Source organism: Lucilia sericata, unplaced genomic scaffold (assembly GCF_015586225.1).
Source record: "Lucilia sericata isolate MDLA Ls3-8-SP2 unplaced genomic scaffold, ASM1558622v1 Contig001058F_arrow, whole genome shotgun sequence".
NCBI lineage: Eukaryota > Metazoa > Arthropoda > Insecta > Diptera > Calliphoridae > Lucilia > Lucilia sericata.
Genome location: NW_023995035.1, coordinates 52,334 through 71,539, shown reverse-complemented (window position 1 = coordinate 71,539; position 19,206 = coordinate 52,334). Strand labels below are relative to the sequence as shown.

General features: G+C 31.0%; 2 protein-coding genes across 5 annotated transcripts; both read left to right on the top strand.

Annotated features, from left to right (window-relative positions):
* The first annotated feature begins 3,447 nt into the window (after window positions 1–3,447).
* Window positions 3,448–4,267, top strand: LOC119609766 (C-type lectin 37Db-like). Its single transcript, XM_037964676.1, has 2 exons — window positions 3,448–3,619; window positions 3,701–4,267. The coding sequence occupies exons 1-2, from the start codon at window positions 3,508–3,510 to the stop codon at window positions 4,159–4,161; spliced, it is 573 nt and encodes a 190-aa protein (XP_037820604.1). The 5' UTR covers window positions 3,448–3,507; the 3' UTR covers window positions 4,162–4,267.
* A 2,452-nt stretch (window positions 4,268–6,719) lies between these two features.
* Window positions 6,720–19,119, top strand: LOC119609765 (serine-rich adhesin for platelets). Of its 4 annotated transcripts, XM_037964672.1 has the most exons (8): window positions 6,723–7,642; window positions 11,105–11,167; window positions 11,381–11,509; window positions 12,817–12,970; window positions 13,123–13,258; window positions 15,447–15,512; window positions 15,609–16,751; window positions 18,247–19,119. In XM_037964672.1, exons 1-8 carry the CDS (start codon window positions 7,598–7,600, stop codon window positions 18,401–18,403), a joined length of 1,893 nt encoding a protein of 630 aa, XP_037820600.1. In that variant the 5' UTR covers window positions 6,723–7,597; the 3' UTR covers window positions 18,404–19,119. The 4 variants fall into 4 exon arrangements, with proteins under 4 accessions (XP_037820599.1, XP_037820602.1, XP_037820600.1 ...); XM_037964671.1 differs by lacking the exon at window positions 18,247–19,119 and having other exon boundaries at window positions 6,720–7,642; window positions 15,609–17,088; XM_037964674.1 differs by lacking the exon at window positions 11,381–11,509 and having other exon boundaries at window positions 6,722–7,642; window positions 18,247–18,722.
* Window positions 19,120–19,206: the final 87 nt, after the last annotated feature.

Here is a 19,206-nt window from a genome sequence, read left to right as displayed (position 1 = left end):
CTATTATACGCATTTTTTTGTGTAATTGAGAGTTCAACTAGTTAATTGTTTACATGGTTTTTAACTTATTCTCCCTATTTTCTCTGATTTACTCTTTACAATTTGTTGATTTAATTAATGTTGAGGTTCGGGTCTGTGCTAAGGTAGGGCAAGATGTTTTTGGTGGTCATATTTTTTAGTACAAAATTTTGACCGGTATAACAGGTTTGTGTAAAAGGAAATATGAATCAGAATGAAACGTTTGTGACTACTATATCATTATTATTCCTAAATGATAGCAGAAATCAGGCATGGGAAATTTAAATTTTTAAATAGTACTAAGTTATAAGAAAAATAGTACTTTTATGGTTTTAAAGTACTAAAGAAATTTTCTATTAGAAAATAGAACAGACCATAAATAAATTATGAACAAGACTATACACTAGACCATAGACTAGACTACGCTAAAGACTAGACTAAAGACTAATCTGAAAACCAAACTATAGGCTAATCTGAAGACTAGACTATAGACTAGCCTAAAGACTGCAGCATAAAAGTTATGCTGGACTAGTCTGAAGCCTAGACCATGGACTAGTCTGAAGACTATAGACTAGACTATAGACTAGGCTATAGACTAGACTATAGACTAGGCTATAGACTAGACTATAGATTAGGTTATAGACTAGGTTATAGACTAGGCTCTAGACTAGACTATAGACTAGACTCTAGACTAGGCTATAGACTAGGCTATAGACTAGACTATAGACTAGACTATAGACTAGGCTCTAGACTAGACTAGACTAGACTATAGACTAGACTATAGACTAGACTATAGACTAGACTATAGACTAGACTATAGACTAGACTATAGGCTAGACTATAGACTAGACTATAGACTAGACTATAGACTAGACTATAGACTAGACTATAGACTAGACTATAGACTAGACTATAGACTAGACTATAGACTAGACTATAGACTAGACTATAGACTAGACTATAGACTAGACTATAGACTAGACTATAGACTAGACTATAGACTAGACTATAGACTAGACTATAGACTAGACTATACTAGACTAGACTATAGACTAGACTATAGACTAGACTATAGACTAGACTATAGACTAGACTATAGACTAGACTATAGACTAGACTATAGACTAGACTATAGACTAGACTATAGACTAGACTATAGACTAGACTATAGACTAGACTATAGACTAGACTATAGACTAGACTATAGACTAGACTATAGACTAGACTATAGACTAGACTATAGACTAGACTATAGACTAGACTATAGACTAGACTATAGACTAGACTATAGACTAGACTATAGACTAGACTATAGACTAGACTATAGACTAGACTATAGACTAGACTATAGACTAGACTATAGACTAGACTATAGACTAGACTATAGACTAGACTATAGACTAGACTATAGACTAGACTATAGACTAGACTATAGACTAGACTATAGACTAGACTATAGACTAGACTATAGACTAGACTATAGACTAGACTATAGACTAGACTATAGACTAGACTATAGACTAGACTATAGACTATAGACTAGACTATAGACTAGACTATAGACTAGACTATAGACTATAGACTAGACTATAGACTAGACTATAGACTAGACTATAGACTAGACTATAGACTAGACTATAGACTAGACTATAGACTAGACTATAGACTAGACTATAGACTAGACTATAGACTAGACTATAGACTAGACTATAGACTAGACTATAGACTAGACTATAGACTAGACTATAGACTAGACTATAGACTAGACTATAGACTAGACTATAGACTAGACTATAGACTAGACTATAGACTAGACTATAGACTAGACTATAGACTAGACTATAGACTAGACTATAGACTAGACTATAGACTAGACTATAGACTAGACTATAGACTAGACTATAGACTAGACTATAGACTAGACTATAGACTAGACTATAGACTAGACTATAGACTAGACTATAGACTAGACTATAGACTAGACTATAGACTAGACTATAGACTAGACTATAGACTAGACTATAGACTAGACTATAGACTAGACTATAGACTAGACTATAGACTAGACTAGACTATAGACTAGACTATAGACTAGACTATAGACTAGACTATAGACTAGACTATAGACTAGACTATAGACTAGACTATAGACTAGACTAGACTATAGACTAGACTATAGACTAGACTATAGACTAGACTATAGACTAGACTATAGACTAGACTATAGACTAGACTATAGACTAGACTATAGACTAGACTATAGACTAGACTATAGACTAGACTATAGACTAGACTATAGACTAGACTATAGACTAGACTATAGGCTAGACTATAGACTAGACTATAGACTACTATAGACTAGACTATAGACTAGACTATAGACTAGACTATAGACTAGACTATAGGCTAGACTATAGACTAGACTATAGACTACACTATAGACTAGACTATACACTAGAATATAGACTAGACTATAGACTATAGACTAGACTATAGACTAGACTATAGACTAGACTATAGACTAGACTATAGACTAGACTATAGACTAGACTATAGACTAGACTATACACTAGACTATAGACTAGACTATAGACTAGACTATAGACTAGACTATAGACTAGACTATACACTAGACTATAGACTAGACTATAGACTAGACTATACACTAGACTATAGACTAGACTATACACTAGACTATACACTAGACTATACACTAGACTATACACTAGACTATAGACTAGACTATAGACTAGACTATAGACTAGACTATAGATTAGACTATAGACTAGATTATATAGAAGGCTGAAGACTAGACTATAGACTAATCTGAAGACTAGACTATAGACTACTTAGTCTGAAATACACATAATAATAGATTTAGATAAATTTAATGAAAAATCACTTAGGAGTCTACATGTTCAATCTTGTGTTAATAATCATAGAAAATTAAAAAATTACCAATTGAAAAAACGAAAAAGTACCAAAAGTTAACCTCTTATAGATTATCATTTAATCAAAACTTTGTACGTGATATAATTATACTTTTTTATATTAATATTAAGCAAAAAAAAAATCAAAAAATATATGAAAATGTTAAAAAAAATTTATTTGGAGAAAAGTAACTTTTTCGACTTTGTTCTAAGATAACATAATGCAAAACTTATTACTTAAATTCGTATATCATAAAAAAGTTAAACAATACAAATCTGCATTTAATTGCTTAAGAAAAAAACATGTCCGAAAAAAGTACCAAATTATTTAACCACCCATTCTCTCAGTGTAACAAGAATGTAATGTTCTATTTAACATATTCCAGTTTTGAAAGAACAAAAACAAGACGCAACTCGACTCGACTAAAATAAAATAAGCACAAAAACAGGATACAAGAACTAGCTTTAGTTGAGGAAGAAAAATCTTCTATAAATAACCACAGCAAAGGCTAACAATTATCACTTGGTGTACAAAGCTGCAGTTGGAAAGTAGCTAAAGATGGCATCTTTAAACTTGAAGAAACTACAACAAACCATTTTCATTATAATGTTGGTAAAAATACATTTGAGTCAGTCAGCAGTACCTGGCCTACAAACAACAACTTATGATGGTAAGAATAATTTAATAAATTATTAAAAAAAATTCAAAATAACAATAAATAAATAAATTAAATTTTATTTCTATATTACAGGCATACCACCCAATTGGTTTGCTAACGTTGATGCTGCCCCTTTTGTACGACTGGGTTCTAAATACTATTATTTTGAGACTCGCAGCAAGGCTAATTGGTATGATGCCGCCCATAATTGTCGCACCATGAAAGCTAATTTGGTCACCTATGAGAATAGTGCAGAATTTGATGCTGTCAATGACTACATACGTCGCCAGCAATACGATGCCGGTAACTATTATTGGACGGCATCTAATGATCTGGGTACTGAGGGCAAATTCTTTTCAATTGGCACTGGACTTCCCATGACATTTGATCGCTTTACTCAAGGTAATCCGGATAATAGTTTTGGTAACGAGAATTGCGTTCATTCCTGGTTCCATCAAGGACAATATTCAATGAATGATTTGGATTGTAAGAAGGAATGTAATTATGTTTGTCAAGCGGAAAATCCTAAAACTATTGCATTTACTGTTTGGTAAATTTTGTTGTGGAAAAATGCATCTTTTAATACATATTAGCATATTGTAGTTAATTGTATGTAAAATTTGTAATAACTAATTTTCAATAAAGTGAAATTGAGAAATTGACTTGAAAGTTGTTTTTAATATACCTGAAGGTTCAAACTATGTCATAATAACTTGTTCTTTTAAATAAATGATAAAAAGCTTCATTATTGAAATGAGTTATTTAACGTAAGCAATAAAGCTCAGATGAATTTCCACCCAAATTCTTTTCTTTGCAGAAAATCTATAATTTAGGCTTAATTACTTGTTTCCAACAACTAGTTCCATTACTTCCATCATCCATGAGGATGATTTTAATTTAATTTATTACAAACAAAAAACATAAAACTTACAGAATTTTACAAAGACTTAAGACTGTTCTGTAGTCTAGACTATAGACTGTTCTGTAGTCTAGACTATAGACTGTTCTATAGTCTCGACTATAGACTGTTCTACAGTCTCGACTATAGGCTGTTATATAGTCTCGACTATAGACTTTTCTATAGTCTCGACTATAGACTTTTCTATACTCTCGACTATAGACTGTTCTACAGTCTCGACTATAGACTGTTCTATAGTCTCGACTATAGACTGTTCTATAGTCTCGACTATAGACTGTTCTATAGTCTCGACTATAGACTGTTCTATAATTCTCGACTATAGACTGTTCTATAGTCTCGACTATAGACTGTTCTATAGTCTCGACTATAGACTGTTCTATAGTCTCGTCTATAGACTGTTCTATAGTCTCGTCTATAGACTGTTCTATAGTCCCGAATATAGACTGTTCCATAGTCTCGACTATAGACTGTTCCATAGTCTCGACTATAGACTGTTCCATAGTCTCGACTATAGACTGTTCTATAGTCTCGACTATAGACTGTTCTATAGTCTCGACTATAGACTGTTCTATAGGCTCGACTATAGACTGTTCTATAGTCTCGACTATAGACTGTTCTATTGTCTCGACTATTGACTGTGCTATAGTCTCGACTATAGACTGTTCTATAGTCTCGACTACAGACTGTTCTATAGTCTCGACTATAAACTGTTCTATAGTCTCGACTATTGACTGTTGTATAGTCTCGACTATAGACTGTTCTATAGTCTCGACTATAGGCTGTTCTATAGTCTCGACTATAGGCTGTTCTATAGTTTCGATTATAGACTTTTCTATAGTCTCAACTGTAGACTGTTCTATAGTCTCGACTATAGACTGTTCTATAGTCTCGACTATAGACTGTTCTATTGTCTCGACTATTGACTGTTCTATAGTCTCGATTAAAGACTGTTCTATAGACTCGACTATATGCTGTTCTATAGTCTCGACTATAGTCTATAGTCTGGACTATAGACAGTTCTATAGACTCGAATATAGACAGTTCTATGGACTCGACTACAGACAGTTCTATAGACTCGACTATAGTTTGTTCTATGGACTAGACTATAGACCGTTCTGTAGTCTCGTCTATAGACTATTGTACGGTCTAGTCTATAGACTATTCTACGTTCTAGACTAAAGATTGTTCTATAGTGTATACTATAGACTATAGTCTCGATTATAGACTGTTCTACAGTGTCGACTATTGACTATTTTATGCCTGTGAGGCCCGATAGTGGCCTACGTGAATTTCTTTAGATTTGATGTAGTATCAACCTTATACGGCGGATATGATCATTTATTGCCCGATGTCCGCCTAACGATAAAATACAATTTACGGAATAATTTCCTATTTCATGTGGCATCTACATATGACCATCAATACATAAGAAATTTTTAAATTTCTATAATTTAAAAAATAACGGTTTGTGCAGAACCCAGTACTGTAGACTGTTCTATAGTCTCGACTATAGACTGTTCTATAGTCTCGACTATAGACTGTTCTATAGCATCGTCTATAGACTGTTCTATAGTCTCGTCTAAAGACAATTCGTAGTCTTGACTATTCAACAATCTCGACTTTAAACTATTCTATAGTCTCGACTTTAAACTATTCTATAGTCTCGACTATAGGCTATTCTATAGTCTCATCTACAGACTATTCTATAGTCTCGATTATAGACTGTTCTACAGTGTCGATAGTGACTGTTCTGTCGATAGGATCAATTATGGCCCGATGTCCGCCTATCGATAAAATACAATTTACGGAATAATTTCCTATTTCCTGTGGCATATACATATGACCATCGATACATAAGAAATTTTTAAATTTCTACAATTTAAAAAATAACGGTTTGTTCACAACCCAGTACTGTATAAGAAACTAGCATAGTTGTATCTTATAGATACAATTGTTTAAACACAAACTGTTTTACCCAAAAAAATAACATAACACAACAACTGTCTGATAAATGCCACAATAAAAGAAAATAAACAATAACCACTTGTCAATATGACAAATACGAATGTCAAACCAAAAACAAATCTTAAACAAAACAGAGAATGAAAATCTAATTGAGAGAAAAAAAATTACTAAATAGGAGAGTAGATTTTGTATCTAATACAATTAGCTCCACAAAAATATAAAAATGATTGAAAAAATAAAAACAGTTTGAATTGGAACTTAAAGTAGGCGTATGGGGGATGTTAAAATACGCATCACGTATATGTTGGGGAAAACAAAATAACAACAACAACAACAATACAAGTAGTATTTAATAATAAACAACAACGGTAAAACGATGACAAGTATGTAACGGTGTTGGCACTCTAACACGGTGGTTTGCTGTTTAAAACTCTTTGCAAATAAACCCACAACAGAAGATACATTTTCTTCTCTATTGGATAGTTGTTATTTTTGTGCTTTTGGGGGAGGCAGTGGGGAAGTGATGGGTATAAAACTTGGGCTGTATACCAGGGTGAAGACGAAAAGATAATTTAACTGTGTTTTATTTTACGAGCAACAACAGCAACAAAAAAGAAGAGTAGAGCAGAAAAATAAAAAATCGAAAATATGTGCTGCAAGTAACAATTATTATCAACTGAATGAAGAAAAACGAATTTTTCCACATTCAAACAGAAGTAGAGAAAATACGAAACGCGTGAATGTTACGTGCAGGTAACGGAAGAAAAATTCATTGAACGAAAAATATAAAATTTGTATTACCAAAAAAAGGCAAAAAAGAAAAATTGTTATGAAATTTTGTAAAATTATAAAAAGAAAAGAAAAAAATAAATAATAAAATAAAAAAGGTGAAAAGTGCAAGAAAATTGCTCTCAAAAAAATCTGTTAAAAATTTGCTAAACTAAGTTGTTGGTTTCTTTAAAAAAAGGGCAAATTTCTTATTAATTTTCCTTAAAGGCAATAATTATGTGTATTACCAAGTGATATTTTTTGTACAGAAAAATTAAACAAATTTAATAAAAATATAAATTTAAATAAAATATTAATATACATACAAATTCATCAATATGTCAACTGAAAGCAATAACACTCCAGTGGATCCCAGAGTTCAGGTAAATTGCAAAAATCTAACAATCCATAAACATCTAAACATACCCTCCAACCCATTCTTCGTGACCAATATATAAAAAAACAGTTTAATTTTAGCAAAACCCCTTCTTTTTCTTCGTTAATTGTTTTAGACACTGATATAATCAGTGAGTGAGTGCCTTAGTATAGATATTATTTCGGATTATTTGTCATTTATCGCTGTTTGTCGCTTATTTTTGTGTGTTTTTTTGCTTTTCTATTTATTTTGGCTAACAATGACCCTCATAATCATTTAGTATACATTTTCTGGCAGTTTTTCTTGCCATTTTTTTTTCTCCTATTAGAAAATCCATTTTCTTTTAATTTTGATTTTCTTCTTTTTTTGCTTTTAACAATGTTTATGTTTATGACAAATTCATCGTTTTATGTTTATTATTATTCACAGCATTAATATTTACACATGTTCGTATCTAAGTATTAACAAACAAACCAAAATATCATAAAGATTTTTGCCTTCACCATGACATAAGCATTATTTATAATTGTACTATTTTATACTCTTCTTGAATATATTGAAAAAAAAATCTCGTTATTTTTTGTCTATTCTCTAGATTACAATAAGTTTGTTTTATGTGTTGGCGTCTGTGCCAAATAATCATTGTTATTTTGTTACTCTAACCCAAATATATTATTGGCCAAAAGTTGAAATGATATCGAACTTTTATTTTCATTTTAATTCATGATAATACGTTATTATTTTACAGTAGTACAGTGTGATAAATAATAATTGCTACACAGTTTAATAAGTTCGACTAGATAATGTGAGAAACTAGCAATTCTGCGAGAACATTCTGAGGCTATATCGCCTACTAATATTATCAGGTACTAAATCCTGGTACTTTTAACAAATTTTAATAGATTCGCTAGTAATACATTATTTAAATAATCAAAATCATGAAAGAGCAAGTCAGTCATATTATATGTGTTGTATGATTCTTCTCGACTATAGACAATTCAATAGTCTCGACTAGAGACAATTAAATAGTCTCGACTATAGACAATTCAATAGTCTCGACTATAGACAATTCTATAGTCTCGACTATAGACAATTCTATAGTCTCGACTATAGACAATTCTATAGTCTCGACTATAGACTATTCTATAGCCTCGACTATAAACTATTCTATAGGCTCGACTATAGACTATTCTATAGGCTCGACTATAGACTATTCTATAGTCTCGACTATAGACTATTCTATAGTCTCGACTATAGACTATTCTATAGTCTCGACTATAGACTATTCTATAGTCTCGACTATAGACTATTCTATAGTCTCGACTATAGACTATTCTATAGTCTCGACTATAGACTATTCTATAGTCTCGACTATAGACTATTCTATAGTCTCGACTATAGACTATTCTATAGTCTCGACTATGGACTATTCTATAGTCTCGACTATAGACTATTCTATAGTCTCGTCTATAGACTATTCTATACTCTCGACTATAGACTATTCTATAGCCTCGTCTATAGACTATTCTATACTTTCGACTATAGACTATTCTATAGCCTCGACTATAGACTATTCTATAGGCTCGACTATAGACTATTCTATAGGCTCGATTATAGACTATTCTATAGGCTCGACTATAGACTATTCTATAGGCTCGACTATAGACTATTCTATAGGCTCGACTATAGACTATTCTATAGGCTCGACTATAGACTATTCTATAGTCTTGACTATAGACTATTCTATAGTCTCGACTATAGACTATTCTATAGTCTCGACTATAGACTATTCTATAGTCTCGACTATAGACTATTCTATAGTCTCGACTATAGACTATTCTATAGTCTCGACTATAGACTATTCTATAGTCTCGACTATAGACTATTCTATAGTCTCGACTATAGACTATTCTATAGTCTCGACTATGGACTATTCTATAGTCTCGACTATAGACTATTCTATACCCTCGACTATAGACTATTCTATAGCCTCGTCTATAGACTATTCTATACTTTCGACTATAGACTATTCTATAGCCTCGACTATAGACTATTCTATAGGCTCGACTATAGACTATTCTATAGGCTCGACTATAGACTATTCTATAGTCTTGACTATAGACTATTCTATAGTCTCGACTATAGACTATTCTATAGTCTCGACTATAGACTATTCTATAGTCTCGACTATAGATTATTCTATAGTCTCGACTATAGACTATTCTATAGTCTCGACTATACACTATTCTATAGTCTCGACTATAGACTATTCTATAGTCTCGACTATAGACTATTCTATAGTCTCGACTATAGACTATTCTATAGTCTCGACTATAGACTATTCAATAGTCTCGACTATTGACATTTCTCTAGTCTCGACTATAGATTATTCTACAGTCTCAACTATAGACTATTCTATAGTCGAGACTAGATAATTGTTTATAGTCGAGACTACAGAATAGTCTTTAGTCCAGACTATGGAATAGTCTATAGTCGAGACTATAGAATAGTCTAAAGTCGAGACTATAAAATAGTCTTTTCGGTTCATATTCCGGTTCACCTATTACGTCTTAAGGTGCTATTGCCGAATCGACAGTGACCATCCCATGAAAGTGATGTTTTACATCTCGGAAGTTACGCAACGTGACAACAAAGGCCAGAGATATGAGTACTTGAGTAAACTGCGTGTACATCGAAACCATGTACAAATATTGCATCTGCTTGTTCTTTGCAAGTCAGGATTGCTCTATAAAGTTATAAAAGTACCACCGTGATATAAGGCCGTCAAGGCAGATATACACGTAAAGCACTTATGTATGTCCTGTTACTTGCTAATTCCACTTCTATTTGGGATCAGTGTCTCGCAATTTTGTCTCTGGTATGCGATCGGTTACGTTAGAGAGTTTATTCCCTTTTGCATGCTTTATGTATAGGAGAGGGAACAAACTCCCCGGGAATTTATTATTCAGGATAGGCCTGAATGTGAAACATGTATAACCGGCTTAGTTCCATTCGCTTAAAGTTAAGAACCGTTCTACTGAAATTACCATTTTAACTAAGGTTTTCAATCGTCATAATATTATTTAAAAATGTCCAGTAAAACGTCGCTAATGTTAACTATGTATAACCGACTTCGGCTAAAGTTAAGAACCGTTCTATCGTCACCATATTCTTTAAAAATTATTGAAATTTATTGCCAATATTTCTCTCTCTCTCTAATAACTATTTAAGATAAAACATACGCTTAATAAACGACTGAAATTTAATCAATAATTCAGTCATTCTAAAGATAAAAATATCCTTAAATAAACAACAAATTTAAACTTAACCTTCAATTCCAATATTTATTGTTTACACGTTACTTTTCAATTATTTCAAAACAATAAAAAAATCGAAACGACTGCATCGTTTCAATTAAATTTTTAATTACTTTATCCTATAGTTTGCCATTTTTTTTCATACATTTTAGGTTGAACTAGAAAAACTCAATACAGCAACGGACAATATCAACAAATATGAAGTAGAACTTGATGTAAGTATTGATTTTTTTTATTTTTCTTTATATATTTGTTGTCTTCCCACTCTTTAAAAAGCATTACAATTAAATTAAATTATATATGTATTTTGTAGTAACAAAAGAAAAACATTTAAATTAAAACAATTTAATTTTCTATCATCCTTTAAACGTAAAAAACATCTTACGCTCTAACTAACAAATTGGCACAAAAAAAAAACAAACATACAGGAAGCGAAATGTGAATTCAAACGTATTTTAGCTGAAAGCGTCGTAAGGATAAAACAGTCTGCACACAAATTAGGAAATTCAATTGAGGCAGCAAAACCCTATTATGAATCTCGTATATATGCGGCACAGGTGAGTGGAATTGTTTGTGGGGTTTTGAATTGTGGGTGTTGTTATGTTGAATAACTAATGGTAGTAGATGTAAAAGAAAATGTTAGCAAATAGCTTGTGAAGTTATTTGTTGAGCTAAAAATGGGAAGTAATCCCAAGAGAGGTTGTGAATTTATTTTGTTTAATTAAAAGAAAATGTGAGATTTGAAGAGATTTTTCTTTAGGTAAGAATATTTGTAGTAAAATAGGAATACAAATAAGGATTTAAATGTGATAAAAAGTCTGTGCAAGAACATAATCTATATTCATAATCTAGTCTATAGGCTGGACTACAGTCTAGTCTATAGGCTGGACTATAGTGCAGTCTATGGTCTAAACTATTGTCTAGTTTAAAGACTGTAGTTAGTCTAAAGTTTATTCGATATTTTGGATTATAGACTAGTCTATATTCTAGTCCATAGTATGGACTGTAGTCTAGTTTATAGTCTAGACTAATAGCCTAGACTAGAATGAAGTCTAGTTTATAATCTGAACTATAGTTGAGTCAATATTCTGGACTTTAATTTAGTCTATAGTCTGGACTGTCTAGTCTATAGTCTAGACTATAGTTTAGGCTGTAGTTTAGTCTATACTATAGACTCTATAGTCTAGTCTACATTCAGGACTATAGTATAGTGTATAGTCTGGGCTGTATTCTAGTCCACACTCGGGACTTTGGTCTAGTCTGGACCGTAGTGTAGTCTATAGTATGTACTATAGTTTAAGCTATAGTCTAAAGTATGGACTGGTCAGTCGATGGACTATTCTATAGTCTAAACTATATTGCAGTCCATAGTCTTGACTATAGATTGGTTAAAGTCTGGACTAGACTAGTATTTAGTCTGAACCATAATCTAGTCTGTAGTATGGACTGGTCAGTCGATAGACTATGGTATGGACTGGTCAGTCGATAGACTATAGACTATTCTATAGTCTAAACTATATTGCAGTCCATAGTCTTGACTATAGATTGGTTAAAGTCTGGACTAGACTAGTATTTAGTCTGAACCATAATCTAGTCTGATCTATAGTTTTATTAAGATCTTTTAAGAATACCATACAATAAAGTTCCATATTTTTTTCCAAGAATAAAGATAATCTGTAACATCTACATTTGAACCTTCCTCTTTACATCTAAAATTAACATTATTTATTAACACAAGACTTATAAAATTTAATTAATAAATTTAATATTCATGTTATCAACCCACCCAACACAACCACCTCCAAACGACCTGGAATATTAACATCTACCATATATATTAATGTATGCGATTTTATATTTTTAGCTTGCCAAAGAGACCCAACAGGCAGCATCTAATTATGAGAAGGCAAAATCCATACACGCAGCTGCCAAAGAAATGGTTTATCTGGCCGAACAGGGTTTGGGTGAAAAGTCTACCTTGGATACAGCCTGCCAGGAGATGTTAAGTCATGCAGCCAGTAGGTGTTATACACACTTTATGATTTTTATTAAATACGTACAAACAACCGTTATGTTTTTAATATTTTCCAATGATTTTAATGACATTCTTTCTACTTATTATATTGAGTCGATGTCGTGTTTTATTTATATATTTTCTTGTTTCTTTAAGGCAAAGTAAATCAATCACAATTAGAGGTTACTGATGCTCGTAATTCTTTGAAAATGTGTCAATTGAAGCTAGAAGTAGCTAATAATCGAGTGGGTAAATTACAGGGACAATTACGACAAGCTATTAAAGCATCAAGGTAAATACTTATTATGTCTTAAACGTGTCATAAGAAGGTACAAGCGGCAACAAATCAAATTATTTTTTAAACAGATTTTTTATTTATGTTGTCTAAGGCAAGATTTTCATTAAATCATTTGTGTTTGATGTGATGGTTACTTATAAAACTTCTACTCATTTAGTTCATAACTCTAGTAGTTTAGCTTATTGTCTAGTTTATATAATCTGGACTATAGTAAAATCCGGACTAGTAGACTGTAGTCTAAATTATAGAGTACTTATAATTTAGACTACATACAGTCTACTAATCTAGACTACACAATTATCAAGACTACAGTCTACTCTATAGTCTAAACTATTGTCTGCTCTATAGTCTCAACTAAGTATAGTTCTATAGTCGGACTATATTATAGTCCATTGCCTATTCTATAGTTTAGTTTATGACCTGGAATATAGTCAAGTCTATAGTCTGGACTATAGTCAAGTCTATAGTCTGGACTATAGTCAAGTCTATAGTCTGGACTATAGTCAAGTCTATAGTCTGGACTATAGTCAAGTCTATAGTCTGGACTATAGTCAAGTCTATAGTCTGGACTATAGTCAAGTCTATAGTTTGGACTATAGTCAAGTCTATAGTCTGGTCTATAGTCAAGTCTATAGTCTGGTCTATAGTCAAGTCTATAGTCTGGTCTATAGTCAAGTCTATAGTCTAGACTATATAGTCTGGACTATAGTCAAGTCTATAGTCTGGACTTTAGTCAAGTCTATAGTCTGGACTTTAGTCAAGTCTATAGTCTGGACTATAATCTTTACTATAGTCATGTCTATAGTCGTATCTATAGTCATGTCTATAGTCTTTACTATAGTCAAGTCTATAGTCTGGACTGTAGTAAAGTCTATTGTCTGGACTACAATCAAGTCTACAGTCTGAACAATAATTAGGTCTATAGTCTGGATAATAGTAAAGTCTAGACTATAGTTTACTCTATAGTCTTTTTATAGACGTATATATAGTCTGGACTATAGTTTACTAGTTAAACTTGAATATAAATCTATAATCTAGTATATAGTCTGGACTACAGTAAAGCATGTAGCAAATTATGAAGTAATTTCTATAGACTGAACGATAGTCAACACAATAATCTGGATTATTTTTAAATCTATAGTCTGGACTATTTTTAAATCTATAGTATGTACTATATACACGTATATAGTCCCAAATAGAGTCAATTTTACAGTCTGAACAATAGACAAGTCTATAGTCTGGACTGTAGTCTATATTCTGAATGATAACCAAGTCTGTAGTCTTGCCTCTATTTTTTTCCGGACTATAATCATTTATATAGTCAGTCTTTAATCTAGTCTTTAATCTGGACTATAATCATGTATATAGTCAGGACTATAGTCAAGCATATAAACTGAAATTTAGGCAAGTCTAAGAATTTCAGTCGGGTTATAGTCTATAGTCTGGGCTAGTATGTTTTCAATAGTCCGGTCTAGGCTAAAGTATATAGTCTGACCTACATTCGAGTCATATACATAGTCTGCACTATAATAAAGTCTATATTCTGAACTATAATATATTTTAGTTTTTTTTTTAATCTATAGTCTGAACTATAATCTAGTCAATAGTCTGGTTTATTGTTTAGACTACAATCCAGTGAATAGTCTAGATTATAGACGAGACAATATTTTTGATTCTCAAGATTATAGTTTATAGTCAGGACAAAGTCTATAATGTAAACAAGTTCATAATCTAGACTAAATATCAGCTTAAATAAAAGCTTCAGTAGATAAACCGACCTTTTGTCTATAACGTACGCTATTCCAGAATATGGGTATAAATATTTTAAGAAAATATTCAGACTAATTTGATAAGCGGTGATAAGGAAATTAACTTATACTGATAACATTTCAATGTACAAACAAAGCAGAAAAAATTAATTAAAAAAATTCAATGTTAAAAGTACTTTTTTAGTTTGAGTTTAGTACCATTTCAAAATCTAAATTTCTCATGACTTGAAAACCAGTTTTAATTTAGATCCATATTTGGATCATGGTAGCAGCGATAAAATGTGTTTAATAAGTAAATATTTTTCTTTTATATTACATCATTTAAATAAATATTGTTTATTTAATAATTTGTGTTTATTTTAAATTTTATTTTAAAATTTCTTTTATTTTTTGTTTATTTTTTTTTATTTTAGTTATAATATTAGACGAAATTTACTTTTTATTAATTTATTGGCTTATCAACATGATTTAAATAATTTGTAAGTAAAATTTTGAAACCTGTTTTTTTAAATCTCTAAAAAACATTGACAAATTCGCTAAACATTTAATGAAACAATTTAAACATTATATTACAGACCTTATTACGAAACCCGAGCCAATTATAATGGTATATTAAAAGCACAAAAGGAAAAAATTAATAGTCTAGAGAATAGAGTAGCCGAGGCCAAAATGACTTATAATGAAGCGTTAAAAAATCTAGAACAAATTTCCGAAGAAATACACCGTCAACGACAACAGAAACAAGCAAATCTACTGAATTACGAAACAATGTTGAAACAAGTGGAGGTGGAAAATGCCTCTTCGAATTATTCCTCACCCATGGGAAGTGGTACTAGTTACACACAATTTCCATGTGATATTGACACAGCTGATGAGTACCTTGAGATGCCCGATAAATTGTCCACCAACTCGAGTCCGGTACGACAACGACATCCCGATGAGCATGAATGTCCACATTTGCTGCATGATTTTGATACAGTCTTAACTTTTCCCCAAAAAATAGCCAGCGGTATGCATAAATCGGCAAGTACTAGTAATACAAGTGATAATCTCTTTGCCCAGGCCCAAATGCATGGGCCATATGAGATTAAATCCTCTACGGGTAGTGGACAAAATCTAACTAACGATAATAGTTCTAGTACGGGTAAAGGTGGTAGTGGAAGTGGTGGTGGCGGTGGTGGTAGAAGTGGTATAGGTGAAAGTGATGATAATGATATAGAACAATGGACCGAAATACGTTTGTCACATTCTGAGAGTACCAGCTCGAGTTACTCAAACCAAAGTTTACTGCACGATCATGCAGATGGTCAAGCCGAAGATGCTCAATCCCACCACTCATCATCGTCTTCGTCGGACGAGCCCAAACGTAAAGTTACCTGTACTACTATATTCCAAGAAGAACAACTGGGTAAAAAGCAATCTTTAGCTCAATGGCTTTCACGCTCCAATAGCTTGAAGGTCAGCGGTCGACGCCAATCTTTAGATCTCCTAATCGATGCCAGTGATAAAGTTAAAGACGTCTTTTCGTTTGGCTTTCAAAAAGTCGGACGCAGCTTAGAACGTCGCAATAGTGAGTCGGAAATGAATAGTGAATGTAGTAATGGCTCCACGAATGTAGCCATTGGTGGTAGTGTAATGGGTAGTAGTAGTGGTGGTGGTGGCGCCAATACGTCCACATCTTCAACTTCATCGGCTAGTGATTTCCTATTTTTCTCAAGGTCAGTAGACCCATCAACAACAACGCATGACTATACAAATAATAAAAACCAAAAAAGCACTCTCACAAACTCTAGTATTAATAACAATAATAACAATAACCATAGTAGAGCTTTGCACAAAAAGACTGGATTATTTGGCGCTTTACAAAATCACTTTACAAAATTAAAATAAACATTTCAAGAACAAAATTTACAAAAAAACCCCAAAAAAAAAATCATATAAAACAAAAAATCTTTTTTGCAAACTATTCTATATACACTAACACCACCTATATTTTTTAAGATCAAAAACTATAACAAAAATTTTTACTCTCTTTATGAATGTACTTCTTTTTACAAAGGCAAGTACTTCCAATTGGCTGCTGTAGTTATTTAATTGTTTCGTTTTCTTAATTTTTTTTTAAATGTTTTCATTAATATTTTTACAGCGTTTTTTTTTTATTAACCGAATAATATATTAAATCAGTCTTGTTCAGAACGGATTTTGAAACTATATTTCTGTATTTTTATATATTTTTTATAAATTTTTCTATCTCTATGTGTCTTTAATTACTTTACGATCTCTCTATGTATCTATCTTTGCATGATTCTTAATCTTTAAAATTTAAAAAAAAATCTTTAAATTTTTTTTTAAATCCTTTAACATTTTTTGAATTAACTATAATTGTTGAATATATTGATATCTTATAGATTTGAATTTAATTTTTATATAAATATTTTTGATGTATAAACGAACTTAAGATTGTAGTAAAAGTTTAAGAGATTGAACATTAATGTATCTTTAGATCTTTTGAAGATGAGGCCAACTTATTAATTATTTATTAACATTTTAAATATCATTGGTTCAATGACCAAAATCTTCTAACAAATCAAAAATAATTCCATTCACAACAATAATTATTTAAACTGCTATAAAAAAAACGATATTTCCCAATATGTACGGCAGCAGACAGTATTGTCTATTTGTAGATTCACTTTCGTATGGGAACTTAATAGATCTATCGGAACTAAGAGATGTATTATCATGACGTGTCCTACATTCATAATTGGCTTGTGTCTGTCATAGGATTGAAAATGAAATAAAATATTTTATCCATCTTCACCCTGCTCTTCAGAGAAAAACTTAGTCCGTTTAAGATGATAACGGATCTATGAAGTAAATTCATCAAGTTGAGTTTAGCATCGAATCGTAGGCGGTTATAACTCAGTCTTGATACTGTTCACAAAAAAACTAAATATAAATGCAACTGTTCAGGTGATATTGCCCTCTACTGAAATCGCGGGACTACTTCGGAAAAGTTTTTTCTGAATTGAATTTGTTTTGTTTTTGTATTGTATCAGGGTGTCATAATCTTCAAATGGACCCACCACAAGCAATAAATGTTTTAAGATTTAAAATCCTGTTTAGAAATCAAAACTGATTTAAAATATTAAACATAAAAAACAACACTAAAATAATTTAAATTTTTATTTTTGTTTATTTTATTCTATTTAGATCTGAACCAAAAGAATTATTATCGGATGAACAGGTGGAAAATCTCTTACTTAATCATACAGTAGATGAAAATGGCACAATTATTGTGGAAGAGCTTAAATCACCTCTACAACAGCCAATTAGTAATAAGTTTGGTTTGCCAACGCTTTTAGTTTAAATACCTCTTACAACAACAACAAAAAACCCTAGTAAAATTATGTTTAAATTGAATATTTATTCTTAAATTTAATTTTTATTTATTTTTTTTTTAATTAAATTATAAGAACACATATCAGAATATTGATAAATTACTTTATTAAATTAGTAATATAACATATTGACAAACAAAATTCTGAACTCTATTCAATTTTAATATTTTCTCGAAAGGAAACTTATTATCTTAAAGTTCTTTTCTTCTGTAATTAACTAAAAAAACTATTAACACTATAAAAAACAAAAATTTTGTGATAATAATAAGGTATTTTTAAATGATTTTAAATTAACTTAACTATTTAAATTATCATTTAAATATTTTTTTTTTAAATTTTCGTTTTTATTTCTGAAGATTTTGTTTAGTTTTGTAGTAATTATGAAGATATTGAAAAATTTGTAACCGAAAAGATTAAAGGCTAATTGATTAAATTTTTAAAAACGAAAAACATATGGTTAATTGTGACTTAAATTACATAAATTATATTCTATATAAAATATGTAATTATAATACAAAATAAGCAAATTAAATAATAAATATTAAATTTGATGGAGTTTGTTAGTGAAATTTAAACATTTTATTGAGAACAACAAGAATATTACAAGTTTTTTTCTTAAGATATTATATAATGTAGCTGGAAACCAAATAAAAAAAAATGAAAATAAATTATATTATTCGATTATTAAAAAAAAAAGAAGAATCAAAGTTTTTAATTTCATAGCCGACAGAGTGAGTAAACTTTGATTTTTGTAATTTGTTTAAAATTTGAG